Genomic DNA, 19,277 nt, shown 5'->3' with positions numbered 1-19,277 from the left:
TGCTCAGTCCAGCCTGGAGACTGCTTTGGAATAGAGACATTATATATTTTTATGAGTCTAAAATATAGATCTGTGAGGATCATTCATGTTATTGCAATACAAACGAGGACATAGCTGAAATAGTGCCCTGAGAAGGAACTGAATGGAGAATTTTCTTTTGTTTAAACTCAGACTAGGATTTATGTTCCCTGGAACGTGGCATCTTAAAAAGGAAGAGCAAGATAACTTTTTCTAAACAGTGGTACCCTAGGAGCAATAAAGAAGTAAGTTGTTAGAATAGGCAGAATGTCCTGAGTATTCATATTCTTCAGGAAGAAAGTGAACTGTTTCACCCAAATGGGCAATACAACTTGGCACAATAGCAGTAATATCAGCTCCACTTGAACATATCTCAGTATCTCATAGCACTTGAAAAGCTGTATTTGTAATCAACACAAATTCTTTTTTCCTGCCAATACAGGCTGATCTATTTAATAAGGCTCACGAGAGCCAGGTCTTTTACATTAATAAATTACATAAGGGCTGCATTGCTGCATGTGCTTTAAAATTACGAGCTGTTTCCAAGGAAACATATCTGCATACTGAATTTATTCAGCCTTAGAGATACACAGTATTTTTGGACTTAGCCACAGAGAAAAGCATGCCCTCCTAACCAAGAACCAGCTGCTTACTGGCCTTAACGATGCTAAAAAGTGCTTTATTAAGTTCCAGTTTCAGTGAGACCACGCTACTTTTAACAGAAGCAAATTCAGAATTTCCAAAAATCTGATTTCCTTCTTTGTTAATATTTTTTTTTCATCTCACTGGAAATAAAAAATCTCATTCAAAAAAGATCTTTTGGTTAAATTCACATTCTCTGCTCCCTATATCCCAAATAAAATCCATCGCAACTAAAACCGTATAGCATCTCCAATATTTTTAAGCAATAGCATGCATGTTAGACAAAACTTGAGCTTTTTAATTATTGTTACTCATTACTTTAATTACAGAAGGGTGTGTGTGGCAAGGTTTAGGTCTCTAGTTTAGCATTCTCTTTTCCTAGTTACTGTAGATCCATAGAACTCCAAGGAGGTGCTTCCTCCTCGAAGCTTACAGTCCAAGCATAAGACAAGAAGCTACAAATGTGTTCAAACTAATGGCGAGGCAGACACTAACTACTGGGGAATACTGTCTTGATACGATACCTGCCAGTCACAGCATGTTGGCAGCTAAACACTGCCATTTTTTTATAAGCCATAAGAGCAAAAGAGAATTTTAAGGAGGAATCAGAGTGATGAAAGTAAGGGAGCTTCATGGATGTTTACAAAGGATCCCTCCCAAGTAGGAAAAGATGCATGGAAGAAAGCAATGAAATATTATTTTTAAAAGCTATTGAATTGGTAATAAAAACTGGAATCATAAGCCAAACTCAAGGAAGAGTTGACCTAAAAGACAGATGATACCATCTTTGGGGCACAGATTAGGATGAAACTTCAAAGGGCTCCAGCTCCTGAGCCTTCTCTTTGCAAATACATATTTGGAGCATGTTTAGTCCTGTGTGTGATGGACAGTAAGATTCGTGGTAGTAATGACAATGAACAAGATGACAAACTGTCATTTTGTGTTTTACACTGTAGTGATTAGTTCAATTCATTCAGCAAAGCTCTGCAGTTGTAGAAAATTGTTTGTACTGATATGTGCTTGAAACTCAAGTTCTTAAAAAGCAAATTCAAATCTACTAATATATAAATCTATATACCAAGAACCCACTTTTAGAAAATTCAAGCCTACTAATATTGAACATGTGGCAGATGTGTGTCAAACAAAACAGCTCCCAGAATGACCTAAACAGGTTTATCCATTTCCACTTATTGTGACACAATCCCAAAGAGTTAAATGTAGAGGAAGTCTTTTGTTGGAAAGTTTTTTTTTTTTTATTATAATCTGTCTGACATAAATATAATGTAGCTAATTCTATACCACATAAAAGATTACCCAGAACTATTTTGATTAAAAACCACATGTATACCCTTCTCATAATAACTTTTTTCACAGCTAGTGAACCAGAATACTAAATTTCCAATCATTATATAACAATCTATTTTCTTAATATCAAAATTACAGTTCAAATCAGTTTTTGAAAGTTTAGATTTTTCCCTGGATATTCTCCATTACAGATAGATTATTTCGTTCTTTTTCTGTAAGCTGCTATCAAAATAAATGCATATAAGAAGGCAAAAACTTTACGAAGCTGGAGAGACAGAACATGCAATTAAAAATCACACAGAAAATTCCCATGCGTAAAAAAATAAGACATATTGCCTATAAGCACCAGTGTTGAAAATAAAAGCAGAACCTTACAGGACCTGGGAGTTAAGCAACCTTGTGAGATCATTGCCAACTGCTGTTATGCTCCTTCTCCGAGAACTTTGTTATTTGAAATTGTTAGACGTACTGGCCAATTTGAACTTGATATTGGAACATATTAAAACAAATAGCAAGATTTAATGAAGTCAACGATCACATTTCTAATGGTTATTAGCCTAGAAATCATAGTGAATAGACATGGACCACATCTGTCAAGGCATTTAGGGGAAAAATCTCCTTAAAGAATTCAAGAAATATCTTACAATAGTGGAACTGTATACACAGTCATGGGGATATCATGTACCGACAAGTTTGGAAAATGACTAAATTTCACATGGTGATGACAAGACCATAGATTTGAAAGCTACCCTGCTTAGGGCCTCTCTTGGATAGCAAATAGTGTGACTAAGATTAAAACCTCTCAGCAAGAAAGACAGATAGCTGTCACTTTAAATATATGTCACAGGGCTCTACAGCAATGCACAATTTTGCACCATGTAGTCCATGGGTAAAAAAAAAAACAAACCTGTATCACATAGATTTCTACCTAGGTTAGGTGAGCAGAGCAAAGTGCTATTCCAATAGTAGCATTGTTGTTTGGGTTCTTTGGCCAGTAGTTTAGAGAACATTTCAAGCAAAGTTAATCTTACTGACTTTAAATCATGCAATAGTAATCCATCTGGTGTGCAGTAACGCTGATAAAAAAGGAGCAGCTGGAAAAGCCACGAGCTCCTTTTGCCAGTACTAAATTAATAAGCTGTTACCTATAGTACAAATAGCTCACACATGCTTTGGTGAGTTTCAGACTCACTAAAATGCCTTTCCCACCAGCTTTTGTTATTGACTATGTTAGAGATGGTGCAGTGACAGCTCCTTCAACCCTTCCAGCCAGAAACAGAAAGCAGGTGAATGGTACTGGAAGGCTGTGAGTCAAGTGATCTCACAACTGTTTATGGAATACAGTAAACCTTGGGAAGAATAACACTTCAGAGGTTTGGTGAAAAACTTGCAGAAGGAAAGAAAACAGCCATGTATTCCAGACTGAAACTCACAGAAAGGTTAGAGTTGAGAAGAGTTACGGAGAAGTTGGGGAAAACTGCAAGGCAGTATTTAACTCCAGCTTCTACAACCAAGGCTCTAATCTAAGAATGCAGTTCTGTAACAGTAATGCCCAACAGCAATGGTAAAACAACATAGCATTTTATGGGCCTCCTAATCTGAACTGAATGGACTTCATGGACACCCAAAGACCCACTCACCCTAAAGTTCTTAGTCTAATTGCCTTGCAAGGAGTTCTGGATGTGCAGACTCCTGCCAACTGTTGAGACCCAATAGAGCTCTGTTAAGGACAAAAAAAGGTTGTTTGAAGTTCACTGCAGATGAGAAGCTGTATTTCTGTGGGTGATAAAACAAATGCATGACCAGATCTGAACCTACCTTTCCCTGTTAGCACCACCAAGTGCCTGTCAGTGTGAACTGGCTATGGCTAGACAGTTTAGAGGTACATGTGAATGACAAAAATGAGGGGATAAGGCAGCACTCTTCAGCAATGGGACTACGTCTTAGCAACATGCACAACACTGTATGTACCCGTACAGCATCTAACCTTGACTGCAGAAACTAAGCAGAGAGGGTGAAACGGGGAAATATCAATGATTCCACTGCAAAAATCACTGTTTTGACTTAAATTGCAAATGTGCAAGATGTGTCTTGCAAAATATTTGGTTTAATTGTGGAAGTGGCACTCTTCACAAGGATTGAAGTATTGACGGCACTGTATTCAGATAAAGTAAGTACAGGCATTTTTAACATTCATTTTTCTTTTACAGCTGCTTCATTACTATTGCAATTGTTTGTGACTCTGGTCAGAGGCTGCAAGACAATAACAACGTTAAACAAGCATAAGCAGGATGGATTTCTACACTCACTTTCTTACTCACACCCCTCTAGTGTCCCTTTTCCTGTACTGGAACAGCCACTTCTGTGGCCTTGCAGTGAACCAGACCTGATAAATGATTTGGTTGAAGACAGCCAAATTTGGGGTTTTTTTGTCGGATTAGTTTTCAGGCAGTTCCAGTTCCCTAGCTGAGTCCCCTACACGGCTACATAAATGTTTGTCCCAGCACAAAGAAAAAGGCAGTGTGGGAGTAGAAGCAAACAACAAAGAAGCTGAGTATGGAAATTATCTTCACCGAACTGCTGCTTCAGATTGTAAGATGAAGCTCCAAAGCCTATTTAGGCTTCAACCGCGTATTACAGCTCCTATCTTCCTAGTGAAATAACTGCAACCATTGCAAAATCTAAATAAGAGTTAAGAGGATAAATACTAGGAGACAAAAACCCTCTGAAGGACTAGACTTTCATTTGTTCTACCCTTAAACTAGCAGTAGTACAATCTTAATGTATTATTGGCACTGATACTGAAATAGTAACAAAGAAAAAAATACAAATTAACCATTTAAAAGTCATCTGTAAAGGCTTGGAGGTTGTGTGATGTATGCCATCTTCGCCAATATACAAGGAATTGTAAAGAGGGCTTTCGGAACCTGCACTCCCTTTCCAAGAGCGATTCTTTCACACCATTTATTGCTTTTCTGCCCAATAAAACCCCTTTACCCATTTCCTCTTGGGTGTTTTTTCTGAAAACTGAATCTGGCCTCAGTGATTGCTAGAGAACTTGCTGAATGTCTTAGCATGTTGAATGTGTGGAGAGATTTATTACATTTAGATTGCACATGAAAGGTTGTTAAACAGCTAATAAAAACCCCTCAGTTTTCCAAAGTCCTTCATTATAATTAGATACAGCTAAGAATTCTTCTTGCCCCTGAAAGATCCTTTCTCCCCTAGAAACAATTCAGTTAAAATAAATCGCCTTCTGTCTGGCAGTGGTTTGCTGTATCTTTGATAGCTTCATTTCACTAGTTCTTCCCTTATAGGTTTTGTCTCCTCCACAAACTGCATACATGTTACCAGTGGACACAGCTGCATGAGTTCAGAGTATGTTTTACAAAGACAGGCGTGTTAAGCACCACTTCCAAAACACAATTATAACTGATTTTCCAACTCTTCCCCTTGCAGATTCAGTTGGGCATCATTTCTATTTCTGGAGCGGGGAAAGCAGCAATTTGCTGCTATTTACAACTGGACATGAAATTGGTTCACCGCCAATTCAGCGGCAATCATTTACTGACGTAGATTGCAGCAATGGGTAATTTTGGTAACGGTACGTTAGCCATGACAGACAAAAAAATCGAAGGGAAGAAACAGATACACAAATCAGCACTTACCCCAGCTCTTGTTTTATGTCCCTCCTCTTATGCCTGCCATGTATTTTATTGAAAAGCCCCTGGATCCCACACACCCAGGGTTCTTTCAGTGTTTTTTTCCTCAGTTACTTCCATTTTGGGACCTCAGTGAACAGCACATTTCAAAGACTGCCAGAGCACTAGCAACAGGTGGACATTTTTATATTATAAAAATAAAGACTGAAGCACTTGCATCCCCTGGTGGTAGTCTGATTTATTTTTTGGTTAACAAAATACAAAAGCAGTCTAAACTCTCTGTAAGAAAAAATGGAGTTCTATTTTTAACAATTTATGTATTGTTTACACAAATTGTTGTAAGTGACAGAGAGAAAGAAAAATATTTTAAAATATTTTAAAGTAATTTTGTCTTTTTTGTAAGGGTAGCTGAAGTTACAAAGCCTTGCAAAACCCATGTCATTTTTGGACATTCCAATTATGAAGTTATGAGAATTATTTAGAAAGACAGACTTAGAAGGAGCGAGCTAGTCAATTGGATTTACACTGCAAAAATTCCCACATTACTTCTGAAATTCTTTCTCCTACCGAAAACATTACACTTTGTGTTAGCAGGAAACCAGCCTTCAGCCAAATGACCCCTGAAATTAATTATTTTCCAAAGCCAGGAGGGACAGCTGCAATCACCTACTCTGTTCTCTTACATAGCATAAATCAATGGCATTCTCCAAGGAAGCTCTGGAATTTCTTCCCCACGTCCTACATAAGTGTTCAGGGGTTTAACTCTCTGTGCCCATTAGTAGCATAAACTTCTTGAAGTGCAGGAACAAAATCTGACACCTCTGCCAGAGATGTCAGCCTCTCATCTTCACTCTGACCATTTGAGAGTAACTACATGGAAATACACCTGATCTTCTAAGTGTCTATGGTAGTTGAACCAGACTTCACACATCCATTCAAAAAACTGGCAAAGTATGTAGTAGAGACTAGCACTTGTAGTCACAGCATAATGAAATGTTTTCTCATCACCACATACAACAGGCTTCTATAGTGCACACAAACTGCAGGCTGTGCTTTGCCTGGGATAAGGTAGGACATAAGATTACTACACAGCTTAGGAGAACACCTCGACAAGGCAGCATCTGGTGTCCCAGGATGTAATGTCTCTCTGTGAATCTTGGCATTTTGCAGATCATGCAACCAGTGCTCCATCTTTTAGACTGGGACAGCTGGTCCACTCTGCAAACAGATGCAGAGCTACTACCTCGCCAGTCCCCATGCAGGCCTTCACGTACCTCTGAGAAACAATGTGTACAAGCCCTGACATTTCCAACAGCTCAGTGTGAGCAGGAAGGTTGCAAAGTGAAACCTAGTTCCCTAGTTCTTGTGAAACACTTTGGCATCTAGCCTCAGACCCCTCCAAAGACAACAGCTGAGGCTGATCAGGAACACAGGCTCCTGCAGTCTTCACCTGAGTGAAAGGTATCTATTTGTAACCTTGGGCTCCCTCGTCCCTCTATCTTAACCTGCAGGTGCCATCTTAGACTCAAGCTTTCTAGTGCAGGGAGTGTCTTAATCCATACTTAAGAGATCTAGATCCATGACTGGAGCTCCTCAGGCACTGCTGTTAGCAGAAAATTTTTTTTTTTTAAAGCACCATATGGAAAGTAAACAGAAAGATTAAAATGCCCTATGATTGCTTTAAATGACATGTGATGTCAGAATTAAGATAAGGGATTCCATCTGACGTTAAGATAGTAAGTTACTGCTATCTCTTATTTGCAGTGTATTATGTGGGTTATCATTTCAGATCATTCAGTTATTATTGATATTTTAAGAAAAGCTCTGTTTTTTTCCCAGTAGATCAAAGGATAAATGGATTTTAAAATTATGTGCATTTTGATGTTATGTGACAAGCACACTTATCTCCTTCCTCGTGTTGTGCATAAAACTATGCTGCAAATTAAGAATGAACAGCATAGTTTGACCATTTTACAGAAATATGAAGCTGAATTACATTTAGATTCTGCAGGCCCATGTTGCTGTGCCATCTGGTGGCTATTGTTTATAATGCAGATGCAGGCAAAAATACCCTCCAAACCCCAACCTCCTTCTGTTCCAGGCCTTTTCTCACATTTTTTCTCTACAAAACGTCATTTTCTATGTTTTCTTTTTTCTTTATTTCATCTGTGTCTTCACGAAACAGAGCATCAATGAGAATGATCTACATAAATATAAAAGTCAGTGCTATTTGTGCCACTACAGGCTATTGGGACAATAAACTACAGACCTACGTGTGGTGGTGCACCCCCTCTCCCTGCCTCCATCCCTGCCTTTTTCTCCTGGACTGCTTTACGATCTCAGGAACTCCCATCAGATCTTGGCCTTGGCATAAGGAGTCTGATGATTAGGCAGCACTGTCCGTACCAGGAACTCCTATGGCTGAGGCAGGGAGCAAGAGTGGGGACAGTTATCCCCTGACAGCCTTGGAACACACCTTACCTGGATGGTAACCCGAGTGGCGCAGTACTATCGTTACTGGAATTCCAGTAATTACTGACTCAGATTGTGGCCCGGGTAGAAATTTACTGATGACTAAAGCCAATCATCTCATAACCCTATAAACAGCCATCCTAAGTGAGGCACTTTGAGCTCTCCTGGACCGCCGTGGGCTGTGACCAGCACCTTACCCTGAGTGGAACACCTCTCAGAGCTTGCAAACTCTCAAGTTTGTGAAAATTGGAGGTCCATCGCCAAAGACCGATGGTGGAGCCTGGGCTGAAGCCCTTCACTCCTTGAGGCTCAACCCTCGCCTGTTGAGAAATGCCGAGACATTTGACGTGCGTATTTCACTGAACTCAAGGGGAATTTTTAACAGGTATCCTTTATATATATATATATAAAAAAAATAATCATGTCTGTGTGTATGCATGTATAAATTAAGTAATCTGTAAATGTGTGATTCAATTACAAAGTGAGTCTGTCATGATTATAGTTAACTTACTCTGTGAACGTTTATTTAGTCAATGCTCAAGTGCTGCTAAAAATCTTGAGGTCCACCTTAAACTGTGAATAAACACTAGACTGCTGCTAGACACATATTATCCTTAGACATAAACCATTGACCAAGCCTGACACTCAGACCAGACCTAGCCACGCTCCTCTCTGAGAAGCAGTTTAGAAAGCAAGGAGGTCTACTCTGAACCTCGTGACTCAACGAGAGGGTCCTCCTTATTCTCTGCATCCATGGTCTCTCAGTGAATTGTTAACCTGAGTGTAACTTAATTTTCCTTTGTGTACTTCTTTCATGTGGTAGTAGAGTGAACCTTGCCATTTTCAAATCTTTAACTAAATCGCTGTTTTGATTAAAACAAATTTTGTCAAATCACTTTGTTAATCGGCTGATGATTGAATGCTATTAAAATACCACAATCTAATCCTGTGATTTGCCGTAAAGGCAAAAGAAGAAATAATAAATAATAAACAAATTCGAAACTGCTATGAAATCAAATTGTGTAAAGTCACTCATTTGCAACAAATTGGCATAGTCGGCAGGATCCTAAATCAGCGTTCGCAACACTACTTAATGGATTTTGGTTTTTTTTTCATTATTTTGTTGCAAAGTCTATGAATGCAAGAATGCTTGGAGATGTTAACAGAGTATCAGGGGCACTTCATATTCTAAGCCATGAGAGAAGCAGAAAGATTATGGTTATTCAGATAGTAAATATTGAAGTTCTAGATTTTTCATTCTGGGATTTTTCTAGAAATACCACCAACTTAAAACCACTAGCAAATACCTCAGAAGTAAAGACAGAACTGGCACAGGAGGATATTTGCACCGCTACAGTGTGATATAATCTAGAATGTTTCCTCTTTCAAATAGATTGACTTACCCATTATCCAACCCATTCTGTCCAAGTTTCTTTCCTATGTCACCTACCATCACACCTGGCATTGGTAGGAGAGTTTTTGTATCTCGAATCTGCACAGAAATGGAACGAAACATTACTTCAGTTGTGGAACAACAAAAGTTATTGGTTGAACTTTTCAAACAGTGAAAATATTCCCAAACTTCTATTCTGTTATTAACACTAAAGACAGCTCTCTGTTTTTTTCAAGCACATAATCCTGGATATAATTTGTACTTATGTATCCTCTCATTCAGGACATAGATCCCTTAATGAAAATTACTTTGGCAATATGACACTAATTACATCACTGTGTTAAACATGCCTCAACATTGATGACTGCTATCATCGGACTAGCATTGAAGCCTTCTTCAGGTGTACACAGACACAGTAGAAATGAATGGAACTTTTATGTAACAATCGGCTTTGCGATATTCCCCAATTTTGTAATAAATTCTGTTCAGTCTGCAACTAGTTCATTTCACTACGTACAACTTCTCTACAGCACTGCCATATTTTCTGATGCCTTTAAAATCTTATAAACTGATCTCTGTGGTAGAAGCTTGCAGATTTCATGCAGATCAGCCTGCAGCACTGGCAGGCATAAATCATCTTAAGCCTCATCCAAGACTTTCATATAGCATAGGTTAGTTCTAACTATAAAGGTAGCATGATAATCTGGAGGCTTTTCAGCTCTTCTGTATTTCCCAGAATTTTTTTGCAGAAAACTGACAGTATAAAACTGGTTGTACAACCACCACAAAATCAGTGAACATTTAAATACAGTACACTTGTTACAATTGCAATAGATGTTGAAGGCATTAATTAAATAATCTGCTGGTCAGATATAAATAACAGCATAACAGAAATTGGAACCCGCTTCTCCCAAAAAGAAAAAAAGATTAGCAATATTTCTACCCTACCTGTACAATAAAGGAATGTAACCCTTGGCACTGTCCATCAGGAGTATAGAGCTGGGCGTACACAACTGCATGAGTGGCATGCTTCCCCATATTACCAACCCAGAACTTTGCAGCTTCGAAGTCAGGAGTATTGATGATAAATTCCTGTAGGTAGGAAAGAAAGAAGCAGTTGATACAAATCATAAAAATGAACACATGGCTCTTTTTTTTTTTTTCATGACCATGGTAATGGTTTGAAAACATCCACATTTTTTTTTTTTTCATGACCATGGTAATGCTTTGAAAACATCCATTAATTGTCAGGGTTTCATTCCATACTCCGCTCCCACAGCTGAGATCTCTCTTCTTGTGTTCAGCTTTGGAGAGAATACACATAGCTAGGAAAAATTTAGAGATGAAAAAGTTCATTACTTCATTGTAGAGCCTGAAAGTCAGCCTTTTAATTGCTCATTTAAGCAGTTAAAAAAAGTAGAGGAAAGTAATGGACTCAGGAGCATTTCCTAGATCTTAGGTTAAGCTGAGCTATGAGTCCACGTGAGGGACAGTGAGGGCTGCTCAAGCTGTGAGATCTGAAACCTATGCAGGGACCACTTCCTTCTTACACCGTTTTGTATGGAAAGGAAGCCTGGTTGAGTGTAAAGGAAGCACACTTCCCAGTTTGGACAACTGGGGGACCATGAGTAGTGGGAATTCTGAAGAATACATGTATCTTGAAATTTAGACATAGCTTCAGCATTCAGGTTTTTAGATTCCAAATAGTGTGATTTCTGCGTGCAAAATAAATCTGAAAACAGAGCTTCATGATCTTAACAAAGATTTAGTCATTTCAGTCACTTTTATTGCAGTGCACTCATCTCCAGGCTAAAACTCGATTTATTTAAATGGAACTTTTCATGCTGCTGATCTCATGTTTTGTTGGTTTCACTTTTTTGTTCTGGAAAGGGATCTGATCATCCATGTTGCATAAATGCTCACTGAATTGCTTGTATATGAAAAAATGCAGATCAGAATGTTGTCCTAACAAAGAATATAAAATCTTATGTTTCAAATCTACGATTCTCATTTCTTATTCTTTTGAAGCCACTTCATGATGTGACATTGTTTGCTGACAGTAACAGCACCCAGTTCTATATATTGCAGTGCAATAAAATGCCAGTCTTTGGGGGAGGTGATGCGCCTACCTTCTTGGGACTTTAAATAAAACATTTTAAATTCAACTTGGCACAAATCAAGCATGTAGATGACAAAGAGAGAGAGAAAGTTCTACCAGTCTCCTCTCTTAACCTCTATTTTCTTCTCCCTTAATGTAAAACCATGATGAGTTCTATTAATTTACTGAAAAAATGTTAGGACAATGAATTTATTTCTGCAGTAGTGTTGATTTCAGAAAACAAATTATTAATAGAAAACAGTATCCTAATGGAAAAATCAGTTTATTGTTTTCTTCTTTGGGTCTCTCTGATAGCCTTGTTATGTCTTTTTTGTATTTCTTTTTCTCATCCTCAGGAAATAATCCTAATTTTTATGTATAAAAAACCCTCATATTTAAAGACAAGAACCAATTTAATCTGCACATCCAACTATTCCTTAAGAGATATAATAAAGGAGAAAGATGCTATCCTCATTTTATCTCACAACCAGAAGAGAAAGCAAGAAAACAGAAATTGTTGGGTTTATTGTAAATATTTTTTTCTTTTTCTTTACATTTTGAGTTCAACTTGGTTCTTTCTTGTTAATCCAAGAAATCCCTGAATCATTCTGTCCTGTTAGTAAATAACAGAGCTTAACAGTGTCAGACATTATTCCTGTACATTAAGGACTCACCTGAGTGCTACGATCAAATGTGGCAGTAGTCCGTATGCCTTTGGTATTAGTTCCATGGCTGAGTTCAGTCAGAGCAAAACATCCAAAAATCTAAATAAGGAGATATAAGGCACAGTTCAAGACCATTTTATTACAGCAATTAAAACTGTAAGGTTTTCAAATGATTGCAAATTCAGCTGCAGGAAAGTGACCTGTGACTGCAAGAAACCAATCAAATGTAGCCCTAAGGCTAAGACATCATGCCTGTGGTAGAGTAACAGGTTTTTTTTTTCCTTTGCTGATGGCTGACTCATTCAGGCAGGTACAGATTACTACATCCACTAAAGTTTCAGCTGTCTGGGTTGAAAGAACTGCTGCGTGGTGACAAATCAGCAAGTCTGCTTGCATTACAAGCAGTTCTGGGAACTCCCAAAGTTAGGGGAAAAACAGAATGATGGTGTTTATTTTTAAAATTGCAAATAGCCTACATTATTGAAGGGGATAAATTTGTATCAGATCAATGCATGGATACACTTGGTTCTCAGCAGCATTTGGGAACACTGCCTGCTTGAAGCCACACCGAAATGTGCATGCTGCAACCCCTTACCCTAGACTGGTTTGGCCTGTAGTACATACTCTTCAGTAACAAACCTTTGAAAAGCAAGTGAGAATAACAAACCAAAACAAAAAACTGAAGCCTCAGGGAAAATTATTCTGACAAATACATATCCTAAGGCTTTTGCTTAGACCGAGTCATTAAAAGAATTCATTCTGGTCTTCAGCATGGGGTATCCAATCAGAACTATGAAGCAGTGTATTGTTGTCTGCAAGCAGACAGATAAACACACAATTTCAGAACATTAAATAAGCAAGGAAGGTGAATAGTTGGGGGAAAAGAAAAGAAGTGATAAAGAAAAACAAAAGAAGCACGAAGCTCAGTTTGGGCGTGCTCAGCATATATATCTTGCAAAATCACAGAGAGTCAGGCCAGACCATGAATGCTGCCCATGTCTCCAAATGTCACAGACAGGAGAAACTTTAGGATTGGCTCTACCTATATTAGATAGGCTGCACTTATTCTGCAGGGTACTCAGTCCTGAGTCTCCATTGGACTCCAGGTGGTGTTTCTGTGGCATTAAGACATTATTATTTTCTGTTTTATAGCATCAGAATGGAATTTTTATAGCATCATGGCAAAGGTATGTGTTGCACACTGTATGATGTAGATGTGGGAGTTGGGAGCATCTGAGCATGCAAAACTTGCTAGGATACTCTTAAATGACTGTGGAGACTAAACTGGTGCAGTGTCATCTACATTGCCTTTTGGGAGAAGTCCCCACACTTCGTCTGCATGTTAATTTGGACTTCTAAAACAGATCCAGGAAGTGGCACAATAGCTAGCAGTGAGGATAGTCAGGGCTCAGTGCTTGAAACTGCTCCTTGGTCTTTTCTTTTGCTATTTAGAAGTATCTATGTACATAAAGAGATCAGAAATAACACAAAGCTGCAGGTGGTGTCACAGTACCAATGGTGCCCATTTCTCCCAAGTTACCAAAAAGAAAAATTACCTCCATGCTATAAACTTGTTTCACGAAGTCTGAAAACCTCTTTGAAGCACCCAAAATTGTTCCTGCAAATACCTGTAAAAACAGAGAAATATGAATTAAATCAGTGACCCCGTGATGGAAATCACAAATTGCATGAGTAATAATTTTAATAGTGATGTCCATTAAAGAGACCAGGGACAGTAGGCTGCACAGTAAACTCCTACTTAGACTATAGCTAGAGGAGGTAAGTCAGGATTTGATCTTGTCAAGGCCCCTTTACAGAGTACTGAACTTTTCAGAGCTCTAACCTGTTCAAGCCTTCATTGCAAACTCTTAAAAATGCTTAATAAGCTCACTTCCCATTCGTCTTTACTGATGTCCCCTTGAGTAAAGTTAAACTTTAAGACTATTCTAGTACGTTTTATTGCAAATGGATTGCGAACTGAAGGTAGCTTTTTCGAGATCAGACAAAAGCACTATTTTTAAAGCTACCTTCAGTTTTTCTAGATGGATATTCACATAACAAAACTATAATTCCCAGTCCCTCCCCTGCCATATGGATAGTAGTAATTTATTAATTCAACTAATATTATTTGACCAGCTATGTCAAGTATTCTTCCTGAAAGACTTATCTAGGAATCAACTGATGAACAGAATCCGAGCCACTGATTTCAGTGAGAAACTTTACACTGGTTTCCATTTCTTCTGGATTCTGCCCTGAATCAAGACACTGGGAGTTAAGCAGGGAAGTTTCTGATACCTGTATCTGTAGCAAAGACATAGCCACCAAATAGGGCCCGACAATCAAGTTCTTTGGCTTAGAGGAGTGGGCAAAAGAAGGTGGAACTGTAGCCATCAAAACATCTTTTTGTACCTGTCACTACCACTCCACCTTTACTTTCCAGGTGGGATTCCAGTGGAGACAGGGCTTAATGTCAAAGATATACTAACTTCATCCCACAGCTCTCTGATTAAACCAAATTCCATTTTTGAAAACAAAGGACTGGGAAAAGATATAGCTTTAATAAATAGGCAGAAAACAATGGAATTATGGGATTACAAGACACTTAAATTCAAATATAGACCACTATACCCTTTGAACTGTACTTACACCGCCATGTAAGAAATACTGGAGACATGGAGACCAATCATACATTCCTATACAGATCACCATATTAAGTATCTTTAATGGGTTCTCTATGATCTCTTGCTGAGTAAGAAAATCATACTCAAAGAGCTTTTTACAGCGCAGGAATGTCAGCTCCTGGTATTTCTCACGGCATAACTCTTCTCCAGGATGATGTGCAAAGAGAGGATCACTTTCCAGAGCAGAGAAGATTCTGTTCTTGGGGGGGGGGAAAAACCAATATGGGAACGTTAATCTAAAAACATTAATAAAACAAGTTAATGTTCTTCTAGGATAACACTAGGCATCAAATTACAGTCGTTTGACAGAAGAGGTAAATTTATAAAGCCAAAACTCCAGAGAATTAAAAAAAATCTATTTAAATGGTCTGTCGTTTATACAGTTCATGCAGCTAAATTTTATGAAAGCTCCTTTGTAAATAATATGTATGGGACTGATTCACTCTGAATGTAAGAGAACAGTATGGTAAACCTTACCTGCTTTTCATAGCAGCTTCATTATTTCGCTATATGAAGCTGTGGGCAGGATCTAAAGGGCAATGGCTCTCAATCTGAGGATAAAGGTAATACAACTCCAGGGGTTATATTCAGTTAGAAATGTGCCATAATGGTAAAGCCATTAAGCTACCACAACTGCTCAGTTCCCAGATGAAAGCAGAAATGTACTCCATTTAATGGAACCACCACATGTGGCCATTCAATATGGGGATGTGCATCTTTTAATGTTTTAATTTGAATCTTTTTTTTACTGTTAGCTGATATACTATGGAATTTTTTTAGGTCAGCTCTCTGTGTCTTCAAGATATCTATATCTTCTTAATTGGACTTTCATGTAATTTATAAAAAAAAAAATGTAATGCCTTAGGCAAAATCTTTTAAAAAGGTATTTAAAGTCCTTTCCTCCTCTCTGAAGAGAATGGTGCAATAAGAAGGAAGAAACCCAGATTTCCTGTGCTTTGCTTTGAAAGGGTCATTTCCTCTCTCTGTGTATGAACAATACTATTTCCCCATACAGGTCTGAAAGTCCCTCAGACACAGAGTACCGGTGGTTTTTTCTATGCTCTTAAGCATATCAGTCAGATGCAGAACAAGGCTTTTTTGATTTCTCTGATCCATCTTCTAAGATTTTAATAATTATGATGAGCATTCAAGATTAGTTTAAATCCATGTAAGTTTATACCACCTTCAGAAAAGCCAGTTCTTTCTCCTCCTACCTCTGTAAGTCATGCATTCCCACACTATCTCATTCGCTACAATTAATCTTTTTTTTTGGGAGGGCTAGCTTTCAGTGAGGCAGGCATGCTAATCTGTCCAACTGCAATGCCACATAAGCATTAATGCAAGCACAGAGGATCACAGGAAATTACGTCACGTCAAAGGAAGACAGAAATACTGTGTTTGATAGTGGCATGAACTTAGCTCAGCTTAAGTGCATTGTAAAACCATGGGATATATGATTTAATGCAAACAGGAGAGTAAAGAAATATGGTAGAATATAGCTATTTCTCAGTTTGAAATGAACACTGAAGTTCTGTAATGTAGCCCTTGCTGGTCTCCCCTGTTCAGTAATAAAATGAACCTTATGAGACAGCAAAGTAGGCTGCTTAAAAGTTCAGCCCTGTTTTGAAAATTGGATGTGAAAACCAATTTCTTCATGCTCCATATCTACAGAGTATTATTAAAGTCAATGTCTCCCTTTGAAAATCACATACTTGCTTCCACTGATAAGATATCTCCAAAATTAAAACATGCTTACAATTCTTGCAAAGTTTACCTTAAGCTGGATGGTATCTTCACCATCTAAAAACACTGCCATCTCCTTCCAGTTGAAAGAGGCTTTCTTACGATATTTGCAAAGCGGTCCTCTAGGGAAATCTGGTAGCAAAGTATCCCGTGAGCTTTGGTTGCCAGAGGCTTCTTTAAGATTCAGTGTGGATGCCATTGTTGGCTAAACTGCACCAAACAAGAAAAGATACATCACGAACTGAAGCATCGCAGATGTCTGATTTTTAATAATAAAAAGAAATCAAAAAGGTTGTTAATTAAATCCATAGACTCGTTCAAATGTATGAGTACAGCAGTGCAGAGCCAACTAAAAGCTTGCACTTCCACTTTTCTAATTCAATTGGCTTGGTACAAACTACGACAAAAAAAAGCCTTTGATCAAAGTAAATTAATTATATGGTCTTTGTTATTAAAATACGAGTGAAAACTTTTAAAATAAGCAAAATATGAAACAGGGACACCGTTGGTTAATATTGCATAATGAGGAAAGGGGGGATGAGATAAAAGATCCAGGCAAGAAAATAACATGTCTTAAATAACATAATGTGAATAATTGTTACCTTGCTTCTAAATTAAATGCAAAATAATAAAATATAAAAACACCCAAACATACAAAGCCCTGGTTCCAATGCAGGAGATGCCTGTATTACCTCCACATTACTAGTCAACATTTAAACAACTTTTAACTAAATGGCACGTTGGTTATATGTTAAGGTTTGCTTTTATATAACTGAAGTGATGAGCTGTTGTTCATGTACAAACATGAGACAGAAGACATCAGGGAAATTATAGGAACTCTGCCCTTATCTTCCACTGGTTGAATATATGAAAGAGTAAGTGGGTAATAAAACCTTTATTTCATGTACCCCAGTTGCAGGAAACAAATTTCTGTAAAATTCTGCATATATGTGTCTGATTTAATCTTGCCCAGAACGGGGCTAGCTCCCACAGATCCACTTGGCTACAGGAGCACTACACCACATGAGCATATCTACCCAGGCCATTAGGAGTATGGTGCAGAAATAAATAGGTGAGTTTACAAAGGGGAAACATAAACACCTCCAGCCCCATATACTGTTCCATTGCCTTGATATGGTGAGCATTTAGAATTGTAAAACTAGAATAATATCAACATGTTGTCCATCACTAACACTGACTTGAGTAGAACAGGCACATGGGACAAGCAGGAGGCCGTGTCTGCAATGATGAGTCTGTAAAAGGTACAGATTAAACCTGAATAAATGAAGTAAAATACAACTATCACACTAGTGACTTCTACAAAATACATAAAACTATAGGACATTTCTTTTACATGGAAGACGCAGTTTTGGAAAGCTGTAAGCACATAGGTATGCGCTTCTCTTAACTGTCATACTGTGATGCTCAGGAATAAATATAAAATAATACAAAGTATGAACTTTGCAATCACATTTAAACTTCACTTCTCCTTCTTTCTTCCCTAAAGTTTAAATTTTTATTTGTCATGTGGTGGCTTATAACATTTTTAGTCTGTCTTCCCAGTAAACATTTTTTTCTGTGCCAAATTGACCTCAGACTCTTGCTTATGTGATGAAAAGCAGTACGGCCCCATGAAGTCTGCTGGCATTTTGTGGTGTATATCTATGGGTCATGCAAGCGCATTGCAAAACTTCACAGAACCAGCAGGATTTCATTACCAGTAGGTACAATCGCACTGGTTTTGGAGAGAATGGGAATCTTGCTTTGTGTTAGCTCCTGGCCCAAGGAGTAAAGGCTTATGCCCCTCCTGCTTCCAGAAGCAGATGTCGGAGTGCCCTCTGCTGCTGCCTGCTCCCATCGCACCCAGCAACCGCTGTCACCTCAGGCAGATGGCAGAGATCTGTGTTAGGTTTGTAAGATGCAAAAGTGATGGGGCAGGGGAACAGTAGTTGGCCACGTTATAACAAGGGGACTGGCTGGAGGAAGCAATTCTCGAAGGTACTGGGAGGACATCCAGGCCCAGGGCTGGCCAAGGGCTCAGGACGGACTATGAACATAATAAAGTACAGAAACTACTAGTTTGACATTCTACTTTTCCTGTCACTTCCCTCCCCTCCCCACCCCCCATCATCTTGATGTAGCTCCTTGCTACATTTCCTTTCTTCAACCTAATCCTTTTATGGAGCTCATTTCCCAGTTCTGGACTGAGGACAGCAGGAGAGAAAGAGCATTTCTTCTTAAAGCCAAATAAACAGACATTACTCTTATACCTGGAAAACAGGTAAACCTGGCAGCAGTCCAAGGCTCAGAACAGAGAAAAATTTACATCAAAATATTGCAGTCATTGCATTTAATGTACTGGCTTTTGCTATCAAAAAATGTACCGAGGTTTGTTTCCTTGGGGAGCCGGGCAGCTGGGAGCCGGTCAGGTTGTGTCAGTTTTGACTCCGCTTTCAGACATGCGTTTCTACGCTGAGGTACCGCAGCCGCTGTCACAACGACACAGACCTTCCTCAAACAGACGCCACAAACACGGTAAAAATCCTCCCAGGCTACGTTCGCTTCTGGGAGCAGGCGGTACCCCGCATGTGTCGGCTG

At 38.6% G+C, this 19,277-nt stretch overlaps 2 protein-coding genes across 6 annotated transcripts in view; one reads left to right on the top strand and one right to left on the bottom strand.

Moving 5' to 3' along the window:
* Window positions 1–19,271, bottom strand: part of ACOX3 (acyl-CoA oxidase 3, pristanoyl) — a 36,184-nt gene extending 16,913 nt beyond the window's left edge. For 3 of the 5 annotated variants that reach the window (XM_009643211.2, XM_035898663.1, XM_035898665.1), the window contains exons 1-7: window positions 19,064–19,271; window positions 16,711–16,889; window positions 14,902–15,135; window positions 13,812–13,883; window positions 12,265–12,354; window positions 10,441–10,584; window positions 9,503–9,591 (exon numbers count right to left, since the gene is read on the bottom strand). In XM_009643211.2, coding sequence (XP_009641506.1) covers window positions 9,503–9,591; window positions 10,441–10,584; window positions 12,265–12,354; window positions 13,812–13,883; window positions 14,902–15,135; window positions 16,711–16,878 — 797 coding nt within the window. In that variant the 5' untranslated portion in view covers window positions 16,879–16,889; window positions 19,064–19,271. Of the gene's footprint in view, window positions 1–9,502; window positions 9,592–10,440; window positions 10,585–12,264; window positions 12,355–13,811; window positions 13,884–14,901; window positions 15,136–16,710; window positions 16,890–18,949; window positions 19,044–19,063 lie in introns of those variants that run through there. The other 2 variants (XM_035898662.1, XM_035898664.1) reach the window with 2 other exon arrangements.
* Window positions 19,139–19,277, top strand: part of TRMT44 (tRNA methyltransferase 44 homolog) — a 19,066-nt gene continuing 18,927 nt past the window's right edge. Inside the window, exon 1 of the mRNA XM_009643232.2 lies at window positions 19,139–19,214. Coding sequence (XP_009641527.1) covers window positions 19,139–19,214 — 76 coding nt within the window. The remainder of the gene's footprint in view (window positions 19,215–19,277) is intronic.

The sequence above is a fragment of the Egretta garzetta genome, unplaced genomic scaffold (assembly GCF_000687185.1).
Source record: "Egretta garzetta isolate BGI_Z169 unplaced genomic scaffold, ASM68718v1 scaffold107, whole genome shotgun sequence".
Taxonomy (NCBI): domain Eukaryota; kingdom Metazoa; phylum Chordata; class Aves; order Pelecaniformes; family Ardeidae; genus Egretta; species Egretta garzetta.
The sequence above is the reverse complement of the archived record's forward strand: the minus strand, read 5'-3'. Positions and strand labels throughout refer to the sequence as shown.